Source organism: Salminus brasiliensis, chromosome 11 (genome assembly GCF_030463535.1).
Source record: "Salminus brasiliensis chromosome 11, fSalBra1.hap2, whole genome shotgun sequence".
In the NCBI taxonomy this organism is placed as follows: domain Eukaryota; kingdom Metazoa; phylum Chordata; class Actinopteri; order Characiformes; family Bryconidae; genus Salminus; species Salminus brasiliensis.
In genome coordinates this window covers 4,433,113-4,450,789 of record NC_132888.1, presented here as the reverse complement: position 1 = coordinate 4,450,789, position 17,677 = coordinate 4,433,113, and the positions used below count along the sequence as shown (strand labels likewise).

The following is a 17,677-nucleotide window of genomic DNA, read 5'->3' as shown; positions in this document are numbered from 1 at the left end:
GATTGGAATTGAGATGCTCTCTCTTTTTGCAGTGTGGCAGTTTAGGGAAATTAGTGGGATGGTTTTGCTGCCTGAAGGACTGACTGATAGTGGCCTGTCTAAAATGACACATGGTCCATGAGATCATCTTAGAACATGGGGTCCAAATGGAGATGAGTGCCTGTGGAGTGAGCAGAAGCATGGACACACACACACACACATATATATATATATATATACAGTGTATTTATTGCCGGCCATCCTGATTGATTAAAATGGGCTTGATTAGTTAAAAGATTTGTGACACATGACAAAATATAGCCCCGCCCCCTCACCCCCCACCAGCTTACTCCGCAGGGCTTCATGATTGCATCATCGCTGGGCATGAGGTCATCCTGCAACAAAAAAAAAAAAAAAGAGGGGGTGGGGTGTAGGCAGCAACACACAGCCTCACAGTCAAGTCAGGGACAAAACACTGGACCAAAACACTGCAGACTGCTGTAACTGTATTAAAAGGATGATATATGTAAATGAGCTCTGTTCTGATTGGCTGCCTGGTATTGCTTTTGATCATCTGCAGCTGAAACACTGCTCATATGGTCCGGTTAAATATGCAAGGCTAAACCGTGATAGGCCATATGGGTGGATGTACACAAGATGTCCAAATGTTTGTGGACACCCCTTCTTAATGAATGCATTCAGCTATTTTAAGTTGCATTAATTGCTGCTGACACAGATGTGCAAATGCACACACACAGCTTGTCTAGTCCCTGTAGAGAAGTACTGCCAATACAATAGGACTTGAGGACTCATCCTCAACTCATCTCAAAAGTATGGTTCCAAAAGCTGGAGGGGGCTTTACACCCCTCTAGCCCACACCTGGCATTAGGAGGCATGGTGCCAATAGGTTCATGAAGTTTATCTGCTCCAGATAGTGCTATTCTATTGGCAGTACGTCTCTGCAGGGTGTAGATAAGCTGTGTGTGGAGGCTGTGTCCCAAATCAACAAGGCTAAGTAACCTTCACACACCGTGCCCAGAGAATGGAAGGGCACTTATTGCTCACATGTTATTTGTGACGAGTCCGGGTCGAGAGTCAATAGTCGAGGGACTATTGGTATGCGACTTAAGCGTGACTCACTTGAGTGCCCGTCTCTGTCTCACACAGCCAATAGAAACAAAGGATTGAAATGCTGAGATTTTGGAGCTCCGTAAAGAGTCACTTTCCTTTATTACATTAACAGAGAGAGAGAGAGAGAGAGAGAGAGAAAGCAAAGAGAGACAGAGAGGGAGAGAGAGAAAGACAGAACGAGAGAGAGAGAGAGAGAGATAAAAGACAGAGATAGAGAGCGTAAGAAAGAGAGAGACAGAACGAGAGAGAGAGAGAGAGAGAGAGAGAGAGAGAGAGAGAGAAAACGAAAGAGAGAGAGAGAAAGAGATAGAACGAGAGAGAGAGAGATAGAGGGAGGGAGAGAGAGAAAGAGAGAGAGAGAGAAAGAGATAGAACGAGAGATAGAGAGATAGAACACGAGAGAGAGAGAGATAGAGAGAGGGAGAGAGAGAAAGAGAGAGAGAGAGAAAGAGATAGAACGAGAGAGAGAGAGAGATAGAACGAGAGAGAGAGAGATAGAGGGAGGGAGAGAGAGAAAGAGAGAGAGAGAGAAAGAGATAGAACGAGAGAGAGAGAGAGAAAGAGATAGAACGAGAGAGAGAGAGATAGAGAGATAGAACACGAGAGAGAGAGATAGAGGGAGGGAGAGAGAGAAAGAGAGAGAGAGAGAAAGAGATAGAACGAGAGAGAGAGAGAGATAGAGAGATAGAACACGAGAGAGAGAGATAGAGGGAGGGAGAGAGAGAAAGAGAGAGAGAGAGAAAGAGATAGAACGAGAGAGAGAGAGAGAGAGAGATAGAACGAGAGAGAGAGATAGAGGGAGGGAGAGAGAGAAAGAGAGAGAGAGAGAAAGAGATAGAACGAGAGAGAGAGAGATAGAGAGATAGAACACGAGAGAGAGAGATAGAGGGAGGGAGAGAGAGAAAGAGAGAGAGAGAGAAAGAGATAGAACGAGAGAGAGAGAGAGATAGAGAGATAGAACACGAGAGAGAGAGATAGAGGGAGGGAGAGAGAGAAAGAGAGAGAGAGAGAGAAAGAGATAGAACGAGAGAGAGAGAGAGAGAGATAGAACACGAGAGAGAGAGATAGAGGGAGGGAGAGAGAGAAAGAGGGAGAGAGAGAAAGAGATAGAACGAGAGAGAGAGAGAGAGAGATAGAACACGAGAGAGAGAGATAGAGGGAGGGAGAGAGAGAAAGAGATAGAACGAGAGAGAGAGAGAAAGAGATAGAACGAGAGAGAAAGACAGAGAGAGAGAGATAGAACGAGAGAGAGTGATAGAGGGAGGGAGAGAGAGAAAGAGAGAGAGAGAGAGAGAGAGAGAGAGAGAGAGAGAGGAAGATAGAACGAGAGAGAAAGAGAGAGATAGAGGGAGAGAGAGAGAGATAAAAGACAGAGATAGAGAGCGTAAGAGAGAGAGAGAGAGAGGGAGAAAGAGAAAGAGAGATAGAGAGAGAGAAAACGAAAGAGAGACAGAGAAAGAGAGAGAGAGAGAAAGATAGAACGAGAGAGAGAGATAGAGAGATAGAACACGAGAGAGAGAGATAGAGGGAGGGAGAGAAAGATAGAATGAGAGAGAGAGAAAGAGATAGAACGAGAGAGAAAGACAGAGAGAGAGAGATAGAACGAGAGAGAGAGATAGAGGGAGGGAGAGAGAGAAAGATATAGAACGAGAGAGAGAGAAAGAGATAGAACGAGAGAGAAAGAGAGAGAGAGAGATAGAACGAGAGAGAGAGAGATAGAACGAGAGAGAGAGATAGAGGGAGGGAGAGAGAGAAAGAGAGAGAGAGAGATAGAACGAGAGAGAGAGAGATAGAGGGAGGGAGAGAGAGAAAGAGAGAGAGAGAGAGAGAGAGAGAGAGAGAGAAAGATAGAACGAGAGAGAAAGAGAGAGATAGAGGGAGAGAGAGAGAGATAAAAGACAGAGATAGAGAGCGTAAGAGAGAGAGAGAGAGAGGGAGAAAGAGAAAGAGAGATAGAGAGAGAGAAAACGAAAGAGAGACAGAGAAAGAGAGAGAGAGAGAAAGATAGAACGAGAGAGAGAGATAGAACACGAGAGAGAGAGATAGAGGGAGGGAGAGAAAGATAGAATGAGAGAGAGAGAAAGAGATAGAACGAGAGAGAAAGACAGAGAGAGAGAGATAGAACGAGAGAGAGAGATAGAGGGAGGGAGAGAGAGAAAGAGATAGAACGAGAGAGAAAGACAGAGAGAGAGAGATAGAACGAGAGAGAGAGATAGAGGGAGGGAGAGAGAGAAAGATATAGAACGAGAGAGAGAGAAAGAGATAGAACGAGAGAGAAAGAGAGAGAGAGAGATAGAACGAGAGAGAGAGAGATAGAACGAGAGAGAGAGATAGAGGGAGGGAGAGAGAGAAAGAGAGAGAGAGAGATAGAACGAGAGAGAGAGAGATAGAGGGAGGGAGAGAGAGAAAGAGAGAGAGAGTGAGAAAGATATAGAACGAGAGAGAGAGAGAAAGAGATAGAACGAGAGAGAAAGAGAGAGATAGAGGGAGAGAGAGCGAGAGAAAGAGATAGAGGGAGAGAGAGCGAGAGAAAGAGATAGAGGGAGAGAGAGAGAGAGATAAAGAGAGAGATAGAGGGAGAGAGAGCGAGAGAAAGAGAGAGAGAGCGAGAGAGAGAGATAACAGCACACACTGTTCACATGCCGTCATTAAATGATGAAGCAGCACTGCCATTTGAAACATTCTTTTTTGTGTGTGTGTGAGTGTGTGAGTGTGTGTGTGTGTGAGTGTGTGTGTGAGTGTGTGTGTGTGTGTGTGTGAGTGTGTGTGCTGGAGCAGTTTAAATTAGGTGGACTGAAGTTTCTATAGATGTGATTCCCTTCGGACTGAATGTTCTGAGAAAGCTGGTAAAACTGGTGTTTCTTTGCTGCAGAATGTGTGTGTGTGTGTGTGTGTGTGTGTGTGCGCGCGTTTCGCTCTATGCACCTCTGTGGTACATGGTGAAGTTCTAGACACTCCTATTCATCCAATTAAGCAGTTTTATTTTTCAGGAATTTCAGGATTTTAACTCTCTCTCACTCTCTTTCAAATACCTCCATCGGACAAAAGTATTGGGACACTTGCATATTCATTGTTTCTTACGAAATCAAGGGTATTAAAAAAGTGTATCCTGCTTTTGTTGGAGAAACTGTCTCTACTGTCCAGGGAAGAAGGCTTTCTTGATGTTGGAGGAACATTGCTGTGAGGATTTGATTGAATTCCGTGATTCAACTCCCCAACTCATCCCAAAAGTACTGGATGGAGCTCCACCATCCATTCCAGAGAACACAGCTCCTCCACTGCTCCACAGCTCAATGCTCGGGGGCTTTAGCATATACTTGCTGTAAAGATACACAGAGATAGAGAGAGAGAGAGAGAGAGAGAGAGAGAGAGAGTTCATAACATTGTCCCATAGCTATTACTAACAAGGGGCCGCGTGCTTATCATTCAGAGGAAAGGTGAATGTGGATTTCTGTAGCTAATATGATTATTTTGAACTGAATTAAAATGAACTGACCAGAAATGAACTAATCAAATACAACCTATAATGGAGACAGAATGACATTAAAACTTCCTTCTGTGCAGCAGAAAGGTCAGCTGTCAGCTAGCAGCGGAGATTTAACTGCTGACTTGCTGATAATGATGTATGGTATGAGCTGTAAGCAGCAGAGTAACCTAAATCGAGCAAAGCTGTTGATAATTCAATGGAATAATCATAGCAGTATATATATAATATAGCCTTATTCAATTCCCAGCCCTCTAAATAAACACAAAGCATCACCTTTTGTGTGTTAGATTCAATTTGATTAAGTTCAGTTCAGTTCAGTTCTATTTAATTCAATTCAATTCAATTCAGTTCAGTTCAATTCAATTCAATTCAGTTCAGTTCAGTTCAGTTCAGTTCAGTTCAGTTCAATTTAATTTAATTTAATTTAATTTAATTTAATTCAGTTCAGTTCAATTTAATTTAATGTAATTCAGTTCAGTTCAGGTCAATTCAGTTCAGTTTAATTCAATTCAGTTTTATTCCATTCAGTTCAGTTCAATTCAATTCAATTCAATTCAGTTCAGTTCAGTCCAGTTAAGGTCAATTCAGTTCAGTTCAGTCCAGTTCAATTCAATTCATTTCAATTCAGTTCAGTTCAGTTCAATTTAATTTAATTTAATTTAATTTAATTTAATTCAGTTCAGTTCAATTTAATTTAATTCAGTTCAGTTCAGTTCAGTTCAGTTCAGTTCAGTTCAATTATATTTAATTTAATTCAGTTCAATTCAATTCAGTTCAGGTCAATTCAATTCAGGTCAATTCAGTCCAGTTCAGGTCAATTCAGTTCAATTCAATTCAATTTAGTTCAATTTAGTTCAATTCAGTTCAGTTCAGGTCAATTCAGTTCAGTTCAGTTTAATTCAATTCAGTTTCATTCCATTCAGTTCAGTTCAATTCAGTTCAGTTCAGTTCAGTTCAGTTCAGTCAAGGTCAATTCAGTTCAGTCCAGTTCAGTTCAATTCAATTCAATTCAGTTCAGTTCAGTTCAGTTCAGTTCAGTTCAGGTCAATTCAGTCCAGTTCAGGTCAATTCAGTTCAGTTCAGTTCAGTCCAATTCAGTTCAGTTCAGTTCAGTTCAATTCAATGCAGTCCAATTCAGTTCAGTTAAAGTCAGTTCAGTTTCATTTCTATAGGCTTTTTACAACAAACGTTATCACAAAGCAGCTTTACAGAGATCCAGGTCCGAGCTTCTTTTGAGCAAGCTAGTGGCTACAATGTCAATATAGCATGATAGGATCCAATAAATGGACTTGTATCAGCAGCAGGCAGACAGCAGGGAGCAGCTCAGCACACAGCGGAGAGAAAAGGAAGGAGACCGTTCTGATGTGTTTAGGAGTTTGAGTAGACTGATATACGGCCTGTAAAGGAAGTAGATTAGACAGTCGAGGGGTTGATATCTACTAGTGGAGGCGTGGCTGGATTGGCACTGCACAGCATGGCCACGCCCCTTCACCGAACAAATGCTGGACTCATACCAGAAACAATCCTCTTTGTCTGTGTGACTGTTCACCCCCAGTAGATCAGATCCAGAGCAGCCCACTGACCCCAGCTCAGTTTCTCAACAGCTGCGTAGGATAAAGATCGTCTTAAATGGGAGAGAGAGTGTTTCACGTGATGCTCGCTCTACCGATTAACAGCAACCTTTCATTCATGCAGAGCCCTGTAGCTGACAACACAGTTCACTGTCAGCAATGGGTGCTACTTCAAGCAGCTGAATGCATCCATTAGAAGGGGTGTCCACAAACATTTGGACAGAGTGCGTCATCAAAAGGGCTAAATGCAGGAACAGTAAACAGACTGAAAATGGGGATAATACTGATTGTCTGTATTTAGCCCTGAGCGGTTCTTATCCAAGCCTTCTATCTGAGACTGGCCTAGTGTGTGTGCATGTGTGTGTGTGTGTGTACATGTGATCATTAAGTCTACCCCTGGACTCCTGATGTTTCTACGATCAATATTAGTAGCAGGCACGCTGTCGTAAAGCAGCAGGCTTGAGTATTGATCTGGCCTGTGTGTGTGTCTGTGTGTGTTTGTGTATGCACGCATGTGTGTAATAGGGGGGTTCTGGGCCTGGGTTTGAGCCGAGAGGCCGGTTATCTTCTCAGATGTCCGGAAATCAGTACTGTGGCATTGACTTTCCTCAAGTAAAAAAAAAAAAAAAAAAAAAAAAAAAAAAAACACACATCCATTTAGTCATTAGCTCAGCAACCAGATACTGTAGATTAGCGCGCCGTTAGCCGGCCGGGCCTCTCCGGAGATTGGAGCACATTATCCAAAACAAACCAGTCCTCAGGCATGCAGGTCCTCAGGGTTGGTAAGATATCTGCGCTATCGCTGCACGGTAAGGCCTTCGGTGCACCTATCAGCCATAAGATTAAAAACCTAGTACTGCCTAATATGGTATAATATGCCCCCCCCCCCCCCCCCCCCCCCTCGTCCCACCAAAACAGACCTGACCATTTCTGAAAGTGTCCCGTGGTGTCTGGCATCGAGACGTTAGCAGCAGATCCTTTAAGTCCTGTACGTAGCGAGGTGGGGCCAGCATGAGCATCAGTGGCCCTTGGAGGTTCCTTGGAGCACTTGATCACTCATTCATGTAGAGGATCAGTGTATCACAGTATATCATAAATCATAAGCAAGCCCTGAGTCAGCAATTCAGTAATGCTGTAGCTTTAGGACTTTTTTGGCCGTCAGTTTACAGTGACTGAACCTGTCCATTTTTAACAAGCTGCTACACACACACACACACACACACACACTCACACAGAAACATACACTGCTCCTATATAATTGCTTTCAGGCCTTCAGACATCCATCAATGTGTCAGAATTATAATGACAGTGACTCACACACACACACACACACTGCACCGTCAATGCTAACCCTGAGATGCCTCCGTCTCCAGTGTTGCTGTTGCAGTATAAAGCCCCCCAGTATTATTGAGCAGTGGAGCAGTGGAAGAACTGTGTTCTCTGGAATGATGGATGGTGGTGCTCCATTCAATACTTTTGGGATGTGTTGTGGAGTTGGGGATGAGGTGGGGTGGTGATCATCATCATTACCCAACATTCTGACCTCATTAACATTCTTGTCACTGAATGTCCTTTTTTGATGTCTCAAGAAACAATGAATGAGCAGGTGTCCGAATACTTTTGTCAATATACTGTACCTATACCTACTGCACTATCAGTGTTAACCCTGAGATGCCTCCTCCTCCAGTGTTGCTGGGGTTTTAACACCCACATCAGGGTCGCTGCTAGGTTGAGAGTGGGTCAGAGCAGCTCAGAAACTGGCCATGGCTTCACTAAATGTTCAAATGTTTGTGGACACCCCTTCAGGTTGCAGCGAATGCTGACACAGCTTGTCTAGTACCTGTAGAGAAGTAGTACGGCCAATTGAATAGGACTCTCTGGAGCAGATAAACAACGTGAACCTATTGGCACCGTGCTGCCTAATGCCAGGCGTGGGCTAGAGGGGTATAAAGACCCTCACTATTATTGAGCTGTGGAGCAGTGGAAGAACTGTGTTCTCTGGAATGATGGATGGTGGTGCTCCATTCAATACTTTTGGGATGTGATGTGGAGTTGGGGATGAGGTGGGGTGGTGATCATCATCATTATCCAACATTCTGACCTCATTAACATTTGATTTCTCAATAAACAATGAATGAGCAGGTGTCCCAATACTTTTGTCAATATACTGTACCTATACCTACTGCACAATCAGTGCTAACCCACTGGTGAAGGTTTCCTGCTGATGAGGTGCACCCGCCCCCATGTTTAATCCAGCAGTCCTAATGGTGTTTTCCTTTCATATGATGCTCGTCTCTCCATGAAAGGCTCTTTCTCCTGCGGGCCTCTTCTTCTTATTGTATATTTACAATCTCGTCGTTATATATTTATTTTGCTCATAAATTTTAATTAGAACTTCAAACACTTTTGCCCAGGCCAGCAGAGGCAGGGCTTTCCCTTTGATCACTTTCTCATTCGCCCAATCCTCCCCCACCCCCCATCCCCTCTCTCCCCGGGCATCTCCTCTCTAATTGGCTGCTCGAGTGTTGCGCGTCTCCTCTGCCAGTCCCTCTGTCTGTCATTGAACATTAAAGTGCTCAGGGTTGCCAGTCCTGGCCTGGGTTGCCAGATCGACACCCCCGTGAGGGATGTCATTGAATTTGGCAGCCTCTGGAGCACAACATGACCAAGCGTTAGGAGCAGTGTAAGGAGACTGCCTTTAGCTAACTGGTTATGAGCTCCTTTTCATTTGGAGTGCTTACACGGCGCTTTGCCTGGCTCTGAATGGCAATAATCAGACGCTAGGTTGTTTAAAGTGATGCTTTTCGGTGTGTACCAAATGTAGTCAACCAGGCAAGGTAGCTATAAAGCCCCCCAGCATTGATTTGCAGAGCACTGGAAGAACTGCGGTCTCTGGAATGATGGATGGTGGTAGAGCTCCATCCAGTACTTTTGGGATGAAGAGATGGGGAGTTGGAGATGATGAGGTGTGGTGTTGATCATCATCCAACATCCTGACCTTGCTAACGACCATGTCGCTGAATACAATCAAATCCTCACAACAATGCTCCTTCAAAATCTAGTAGAAAGCTCTACTTCTTCTCTGGACAGTAGAGAGCAGGATCAGCTCTTTTTAATACCCTTGATTTTGGAAGAAGCAATGAATGAGCAGGTGTCCCAATACTTTTGTCCATATAGTGTAGCTAATGTGCACCAATTAGCACTGTGCTAACTGCAGGCCTAAATCACCACACTCCTGCCTCAAACCCTGTGGAGGTGTTCAGTGGAGGTTTCTGACACGGTTTGACTCACTGTTAGCCAGAAGTGTTGAGGAAAGTAGCATGTATAGCTAGCAATGGTAGTAGCATCTGTAATATATCATTGATCATAGGGGGATTGACTCCCTGTGTATTAGAGGCCTAAACACCACAATTCCACCAACCATTCCCAGCCTAGGTTGCCAGATTGACAGCCCTGTCAGTCTTTGAATTCTACACCCTCTGGAACACCACGTGACCGAGTGTTAAGGACGTTTCTGTAGTTCTGCAGTGGAGCTACGGGGCTAATGTTGCTAGCAAGCACTGCAAGCTCAATAAGCATGATGCTAACTGCATGTCTGAATCATCCCACTCGCCTCGAACCCACAACCCCATCATCAGTAGGCCAGAGCTGTAACCGCTGAGCCACAGATCTCATTGTTTTGCATTTGGAGCATTTCTATTGGTCTAGCAAACCAGTTTAGCTTAGCGTTTTAATGTCTTAATCTCAAAACACTATATGGACATAAGTATTGGGACACCTACTCGTCCATTTTTCTTCCGAAATCAAGAGCCTGCTTTTGTCGGATGTCCGGGAAAGGCTTTGGATTTTGGGCTTTTGATTAGCATTGCTGTGAGGATTTGATTGCACTCAGCGACAAGAGCATTAGTGAGATCTGGATGCTGGATGATGATCAGCATCCCACCTCATCATCTCCAACTCCCTTACTCATCCCAAAAGTACTGGATGGAGCTCCACCATCCATTATTCTAGAGAATACCGTTATTCAATTCCTCAATGATGGGGGGCTTTATACCCCTCTAGCCCAAAGCCAGATTGGCATTGTGCCAATAGGTCCCTCTTGATCTGCTCTGGAGAGTCCTATTCTATTGCCAGTATTCCTGTACAGGGCGTTAGTCGTTTTTTGCTCCCACCGTTGCCCTCGGCTGGCTGACGACGAGCTAGGCCTCAGATTTCTGTAAAGCTGCTTTGTGAGAAGGACGTGATAAAAGCGCTATATAAATTCATGGGAACTGAACTGGAAACATTTTGGAAAGCGCCGCCAGTGAATATCATTTGAATGTCTGATTTTGTGTGTGTGTCTGTTTACAGAATGGTGCTGCAGCCTAGCTGAAGTTCAGTCTTGGCACTGACGCCTTCCTCTTTAATCTGGGATTAATCACTTCAGTGACTGATGCTAGCAACACCAGATTGCAGCCAGTTGTCAATAATCCGCAGTAAATCCCTCAAATGACTGCAGCCTTGCGTCGCCTTACACTAACGATACCTGCCCTTTCACTCCAAGTACATCTCATTTTTCCACTTATGATGGCTGAGCAGGGTTTCCTGAGGTCTTGCACATCATGCCATTTCGAGACGATAAATTGACAAAAGTATTGGGACACCTGCTTATTCATTGTTTCCTCCAGAATCAAGGCTATTAAAAAGAGTTGATCCTGGTTTTGTTGGGGTAACTGTCTCTACTGTACAGGGAAGAAGAAGGCTTTCTACTAGATTTTGGAGCAGCATTGCTGTGAGCATTTGATTGCATTCAGCGACAAGAGTGTTAGTGAGATCAAGAAGGAAAAAGTCGGATGATCATCTGCATCTCCCCAACTCGTCCCAAAAATGTTGGATTAAGCACCATCATACCAGAGAACACTGTTAGCTCCACTGCTCCACAGCTCAATGCTGAAAGTCTAAAGTGCTAGCTACATGCTAACCGGCTAACTCCAACCAACCAATCAATCCAGCTTTGATTCCTGCTCTTCTGCTGCTGTTCTCTGGTCCCCTGTGCTGTGTTGATTTACCTAAGTGCCTCACAGTCAATGAGCTTGTATTAACACCTGACTGCAGCTCAGAGTTACCGTTAGCTGGGACTAACGGGCGTCCCACGGGCCTTTCTCCAGGAGAGAGGAACACATCCCAGATCAATACCAATGTCCTGCAGAGGAGAGGGGGAGGGTGGGGTGGGGGGCATGGGAGAAAAAAGAATTAGGGGATGGGAGGAAAAAGAGGAAAATAATGTGTCCACAAACTGCTGCATTCACTATATAGTGCCATCTAAAACTATATTATATTTATTATATAAAGCACTATTTACACCGTCTCCAAAACAATGCCCTTAATTACTGGATTCATCCACTATTTGGGCCGTCTCTAAATTCCCTATATAATTCCCTATATACTAGTTTGGCCTATATTGAAAAGTATGTCCTAAATAATAAATACTAATAGTGCTTTATTTTGGTCATATTCAAAACAGTGCCTAGTTCACTATGTAGTGCATTAGTTTGGCCTACATCTAACACTGTGCCCTATTCACTATATATTGCACTAGTTGCGGATTAACCATATGCCAGTATATATGGCCATATATATGGCGTATTTAGCATATAGTACACTATTTGGAGCATTTTCAAAACTGTGCCTTATTCACTCTGTAAACATACAACTGTATTTTGTAGTGCACTATGTAGTGCACTTGTTTAAGATATCTCATAAACTCTGTCCTTTCCATTATATAGTGCTTTACTTTGGGCCATGTCTAAAACTATGCCCTTATTTACTATATCATCCACTATTTGGGCCATCTCTGAATTGCTACCCTGTTCCCTATATAGTTTGGCCTATATCCAACACTGTGCCCTATTGACGATATATTGCACTAGTTTGGGCATTACCCAAAGCTGTGCCCTATTCACTATATAGTCCATAAATCAAGTCACCTCCAAAAAAAGAGCACTTTTTGGGCCATATTCTGCATTAACAAATACACTAAATACTACGGTGTATTTAGCATATAGTGCACTATTTGGACCACCTCCAAAACTGTGCGCTATATTGGGCCATGTCTAAAACTATATCATATTTACTATATACAGCACTAGTTAGGCCATTTCCAAAACTCTGCTCAATTTACTATATCATCCACTATTTGGGCCATCTCCAAATCGGGTCCTTATTCACTATATAGTGTACTAGTTTGGGATGAGGAATGGAGAAGAATAGTTTGGCCCAAACCCAAAACTGTGCCCTATTCAATGTATATTACATTAGTTTGGGCACTAGTTTGGCCACAGCTGTGCCCTATTCACTATATAGTCCACAAATCAAGTAATCTCTGGAAATGTGCCCTATACACTATATAGAGCACTTCTTGGGCCACCTCCAAAACGGTGCCCTAGTTACTATATAGTGCACTACTTGGACTATGTCTAAAACTATGCACAATGTACTACATCGTCCACTATTTGGGCCACTATCTCTGCTGCTGGTTAGGCTAATTAAGGCTAAACTAGTGCACATGTTTAAAACTATGCCCTGTTCACTATGTAGTGCACTACGTGCTGTTTTCAGAAGTAAGTTTAAATGTGCACTAGTATGTCCTAGTGAGTCCCCATTATGAGTGGTGTCTGAAAACACAGGTGGGGGGGGGTATCCAGTGCACTCTTACAGTCCCATAATGCAGCGTATGCAGTGTAACCTGAGTACTGACACAACATTGTGCACTATGTAGTGAACAGTGGGCACAGTTCCTGATATTGGAGGGCGACAGCGATATTTGGAAACAGGGGTGTGTATTAAATGTGTGTATGCCGGTGAAGCGCTGAGGGATACAGGAGAGGAGAAGCTGATGACTTTACAGTTTCCAAATCAGTCAGTGACTGGCGGAGGGCGAATACCGCAACCAATCACTCAACAGCTCCTTTATTCTGCCCGAGTGAACCTCTCTGAATGGGCTAAATGCATTTCATAAATCACTGCAGCGTAATCATCGGCCACTTTCGTAATAGTCTCTTGAGGAGATGTAGATCAAAGACTGCGAAAGGAAACAGAGTGATTAGGACAGACGATCAAATAGGAGAGGAAATGGACAAAAGGAAGGAACACCCCACTCAGAGTGTCTCTATACTTTCTTGGAATTTGTTCGGATTCTGTAGCTGTTTGCAGTCTATCCCCAGGCATGTCCGCTGCTCCTTTCCACAGTACACACTAAATGTCCAAATGTTCGTGGACACTCACTTCTATTGAATGCATTCAGCTGCTTTAAGTTGCACCCATTGCTGACACAGATGCACAAATGCACACACACACACACAGCTTGTCTAGTCCCTGTAGAGAAGGACTGCCAATAGAATAGGACTCTCTGGAGCAGATAAACATTTTGGCACCATGCTGCCTAACGCCAGGCGTGGGATAGAGGGGTAATGTAAAGACTCCAGCGTTGAGCTGTGGAGAAGTGGAAGAACTGTGTTTTCTGGAATGATGGATGGTGGAGCTCCATCCAGTACTTTTGGGATGAGTTGGGGAGTTGGGGATGATGAGGTGGGGTGGTGGGGGGATCATCATCCAGCATCCTGACCTCGCTAACGCTATTGTCGCTGAATGCAAGTCAAGACAGTTACTCCAACAAAAGCAAGATAAGGTTTTTTATTACCCTTGATATCGGAAGAAACAATGAATATGCAGGTGTCCCAATACTTTTGTCCAATGGAGGTATTTGAAAGAGAGTGAGAAGGGTTAAAATCCTGAAATTCCTGAAAAAATAGCTGCTTAATTGAATGACTAGGAGTGTCTAGAACTTCACCGTGTTAGTAGAAACAATAAGTTAGCAGGTGTCCCAATACTTTTGTCCATTTAGTGTAGGTTATTCCATGCCAAAATTGCAACACTACACTAATTGATTTTAGAATGTAGTATTTAAAGGATGTCATTGTTTTTGTGATGTCACACAAGCCAACACTTTAGCAGTCTACAGCAGTTTACTCCTGCCCATTCAGAACAGAGGTCATTTACATACATCAGTCTTAAAGGTACAGTAACAAAAACAGCCTGTTTGATTCTAAAATGTGACGTAAAACATTAATAATTACGTCTGTGGTCTTTTATATTTTTGGGACAACATAGAAACCAGAACTATTTTCTTATGATATATATGTCAATTGTGCAAATATATCTTAAAGATATATGTAAATAAGCTCTGCTCTGATTGGCTGCATATATATATGTATATAGATCTGGTTTTCGAGCATAAGAAGCATTGAAAGCTTTATTTTGTCATGATATAAATCTTTAATTTCTTCATTTTATGATTCAGGCCCTTTTTTCAGCCAGTTTTGTTCATGATATCGTGACTTTACGTTTCTTTTTTATGGTATGGGCTATGGAACAAGTCCTAACAATAGTTTTTTCATGATATTAGGTATTTAAAGCTTATTTTTCTTTGCCACTTATTGTCTATTATAATGGCCCTTTAAAGTCAATGTCCTATGATATGGTCTTTTAATGCTCATATCTCTAATATATGTGACCTTTGTAGCTCATTGTTTTGTGGTTTGGGCTCTTTAACACTTATTGTCCAGTGATATGAGCCCTTTTAAGCTTATTGTCAATGATATGGGTCCTTTAACGACTATTCTTTTCAAATTAATAGGTCTTTAAAGCTTATTTGTCTATGTTTTATATATTATTGTGTCATGATATTAGGTTTGTAAAGCTTATATTCCATGGCATGGGCTCTTTAGCACTAATTTTCTATAATATGGGGCATATATAGCTTCATTTTCTAAGATAGTTTCCTTTTAACGCACATTTATTCACTTATTGTCCAGTGATATGAGCCTTTTAAAGCTTATTGTCCATGCTGTGGGTTCTGTAATGGTTATTATGTCACGATATTAGGTTTGTAAAGCTTATATTCTATGGCATGGGCTCTTTAGCAGTCATTTTCTATGATATGGGGCATATATAGCTTCATTTCCTAATAAATTGTCCCTTTACCACACATTTATTCAGTGATTTGGAGCATTTAACTCTTATTTTCTACGGTATGAGCTCTTTAGCACATATTTATTCAGTGATGTGGAGCTTTTATCTCTATTATATGAGGCCTTCAAAGCTTTCAATAGAGATATAACTCTCCCTCGATTAGTTTTCCATGAAGCTGTACGTCATCCACAAACTGATCAGGCCCTTGTATCCAAAGGGCTTCAGTCTTACAACATATATATACAGTATATATATATATATACACACACACACACAATCAGACTAGTTCGATTGGGGTGAGATAAGCTGCATTTAGATCAGTGAGTCTGGCTCTGGCTCGATGTCAGAGTCAATAATGGCAGGCCATGCTACCCGTCAGTGTCATGATAAAGGCTCCTCTCTCGCCCTCCCTGTCTCCCTCTCTGTTTCTCTGTCCCTCGGCACAGGGGTCTTCCTTCCACAGCACTCCATCTTCCCTTTTATCCTTCATCTAGTTGATGTGTCTAATATTTATCATTATGACGTTGTTGATTAGGATTTTGGTAATACATAATGTATAGACAAAAGTATTGGGACACCTGCTTATTCATTGTTTTCTCTAAAATCCTGCGTTTGTTGGAGTAACTGTCTCTCCTGTCCAGGGAAGAAGGCTTTCTACTAGAGTTTGGAAGAGCATTGCTGTAAGGTTTGATTGCATACAGCAACAAAAGCATTAGTGAGGTCAGGATGTTGCATAATCATCACCCTACCAATAGGCTCATGTTTATCTGCTTCAGAGAGTCCTATTCTATTGGCAGTACTTCTCTACAGGGACTAGAACAAGCTGTGTGTGTGAATGTGTGTGTGTGTGTGTGTGTGTGTATTTGCATCTGTGTCAGCAATGGGTGTAACTTAAAGTAGCCTAATGCGTTCATTAGAAGGGTGTCCACACATTTTTGGACAGTGTAGCTTGTAGTGTAGCTTGACCAGGTAACATCTGTCTTTGTTTGATTGCAGATTTATGTCAATGCTAAACCTCCCTCTCTCTCTCTCTCTCTCTCTCTCTCTCTCTCTCTCTCAGGCTCTGGCTATGACTGAGGTCAATGGTCCAGTAGGGGGCCCTCTGGTGGCCGAGCCTCAGATTGCGATGTTCTGCGGCCGTCAGCTCCTGCACATGAACACTGAGACCGGGCAGTGGGAGCCGGACCCTCAGGGCCGTGAAGGCTGCTTCACCCAGCCTAGCAAGATCCTGTCCTACTGCAAAGAGGTACAGTCACCTCACTCGACCACACATTAGGACAGCACCATACAGTATGGACAGCATGCAACAGTGCTGCCCACAGTGGTTGTAATTTTTGCAGTGTTCACACAGGGTTAAATAGGTAGATAGGGTGGAGTCATGGGGCATTGGGGGGCATCGTGGAGATTTGATGGAATAATGGGACGTTGAAGAGATGAGGGTGGAGTAATGGGGCATTGAGGAGATGCATGGACAAAATGGGTCATGAGATAGGGTGGAGTAATGCAGTGCTGAGGAAATGAGGGTGGAGTAATGGGGCATTGAGGAGGTGAGGGTTGAGTATTGGGGTGTTGAGAAGATGTGGAGTAATGATGTGTTAAAGAGATGAGGGTGGAATTATGGGGCTTTGAGGATATTGAGGTGGAGTTATGGGGCATTGGGGTGAGGTTATGGGGTGTTGTGGAGATTGGGGTGAGGTTATGGGGCGCTGAGGAGATTGAGGTGGAGTTATGGGGTGTTGAGGAGATTGAGGTGAAGTTATGGGGTGTTGAGGAGATTGAGGTGGAGTTATGGGGCATTGAGGAGATTGAGGTGGAGTTATGGGGCATTGAGCAGATTGAGGTGGAGTTATGGGGCATTGAGAAGATTGAGGTGGAGTTATGCAGCGTTGAGGAGATTGGGGTGGACTTATGGGGTGTTGAGAAGATTGAGGTGAAATTATGCAGCGTTGAGGAGATTAAGATGGAGATTAAGATGCAGCTATAATATGAGATTGAGGTGGAGCTATGGGGCATTGAGGAGATTGAGGTGGAGCTAAGGGCGTTGAGGAGATTGAGGTGGGGTTATGGGGCGTTGAGGAGATTGAGGTGGAGTTATGGGGCGTTGAGGAGATTGAGGTGGAGTTATGGGGCGTTGAGGAGATTGAGGTGGGGTTATGGGGCGTTGAGGAGATTGAAATGGAGTTATGGGGCGTTGAGGAGAATGAGGTGGGGTTATGAGGCATTGAGGAGATTGAAATGGAGTTATGGGGCGTTGAGGAGATTAAGGTGGAGTTATGGGGCGTTGAGGAGCTTGAGGTAGAGTTATGGGGCGTTGAGGAGATTGAGGTGGGGTTATGGGGCATTGAGGAGATTGAGGTGGAGTTATGGGGCGTTGAGGAGATTGAGGTGGAGTTATGGGGCGTTGAGGAGATTGAGGTGGAGTTATGGGGCGTTGAGGAGCTTGAGGTGGAGTTATGGGGCGTTGAGGAGATTGAGGTGGAGTTATGGGGCGTTGAGGAGC

At 43.5% G+C, this 17,677-nt stretch overlaps 1 protein-coding gene across 1 annotated transcript in view; it reads left to right on the top strand.

Annotated features, from left to right (window-relative positions):
- The window catches only part of aplp1 (amyloid beta (A4) precursor-like protein 1), an 88,587-nt gene that overhangs the window by 41,827 nt on the left and 29,083 nt on the right, over positions 1-17,677 (top strand). The window contains exon 2 of the mRNA XM_072691469.1: positions 16,238-16,423. Within this exon, the coding sequence (XP_072547570.1) occupies positions 16,238-16,423 (186 nt within the window). The remainder of the gene's footprint in view (positions 1-16,237; positions 16,424-17,677) is intronic.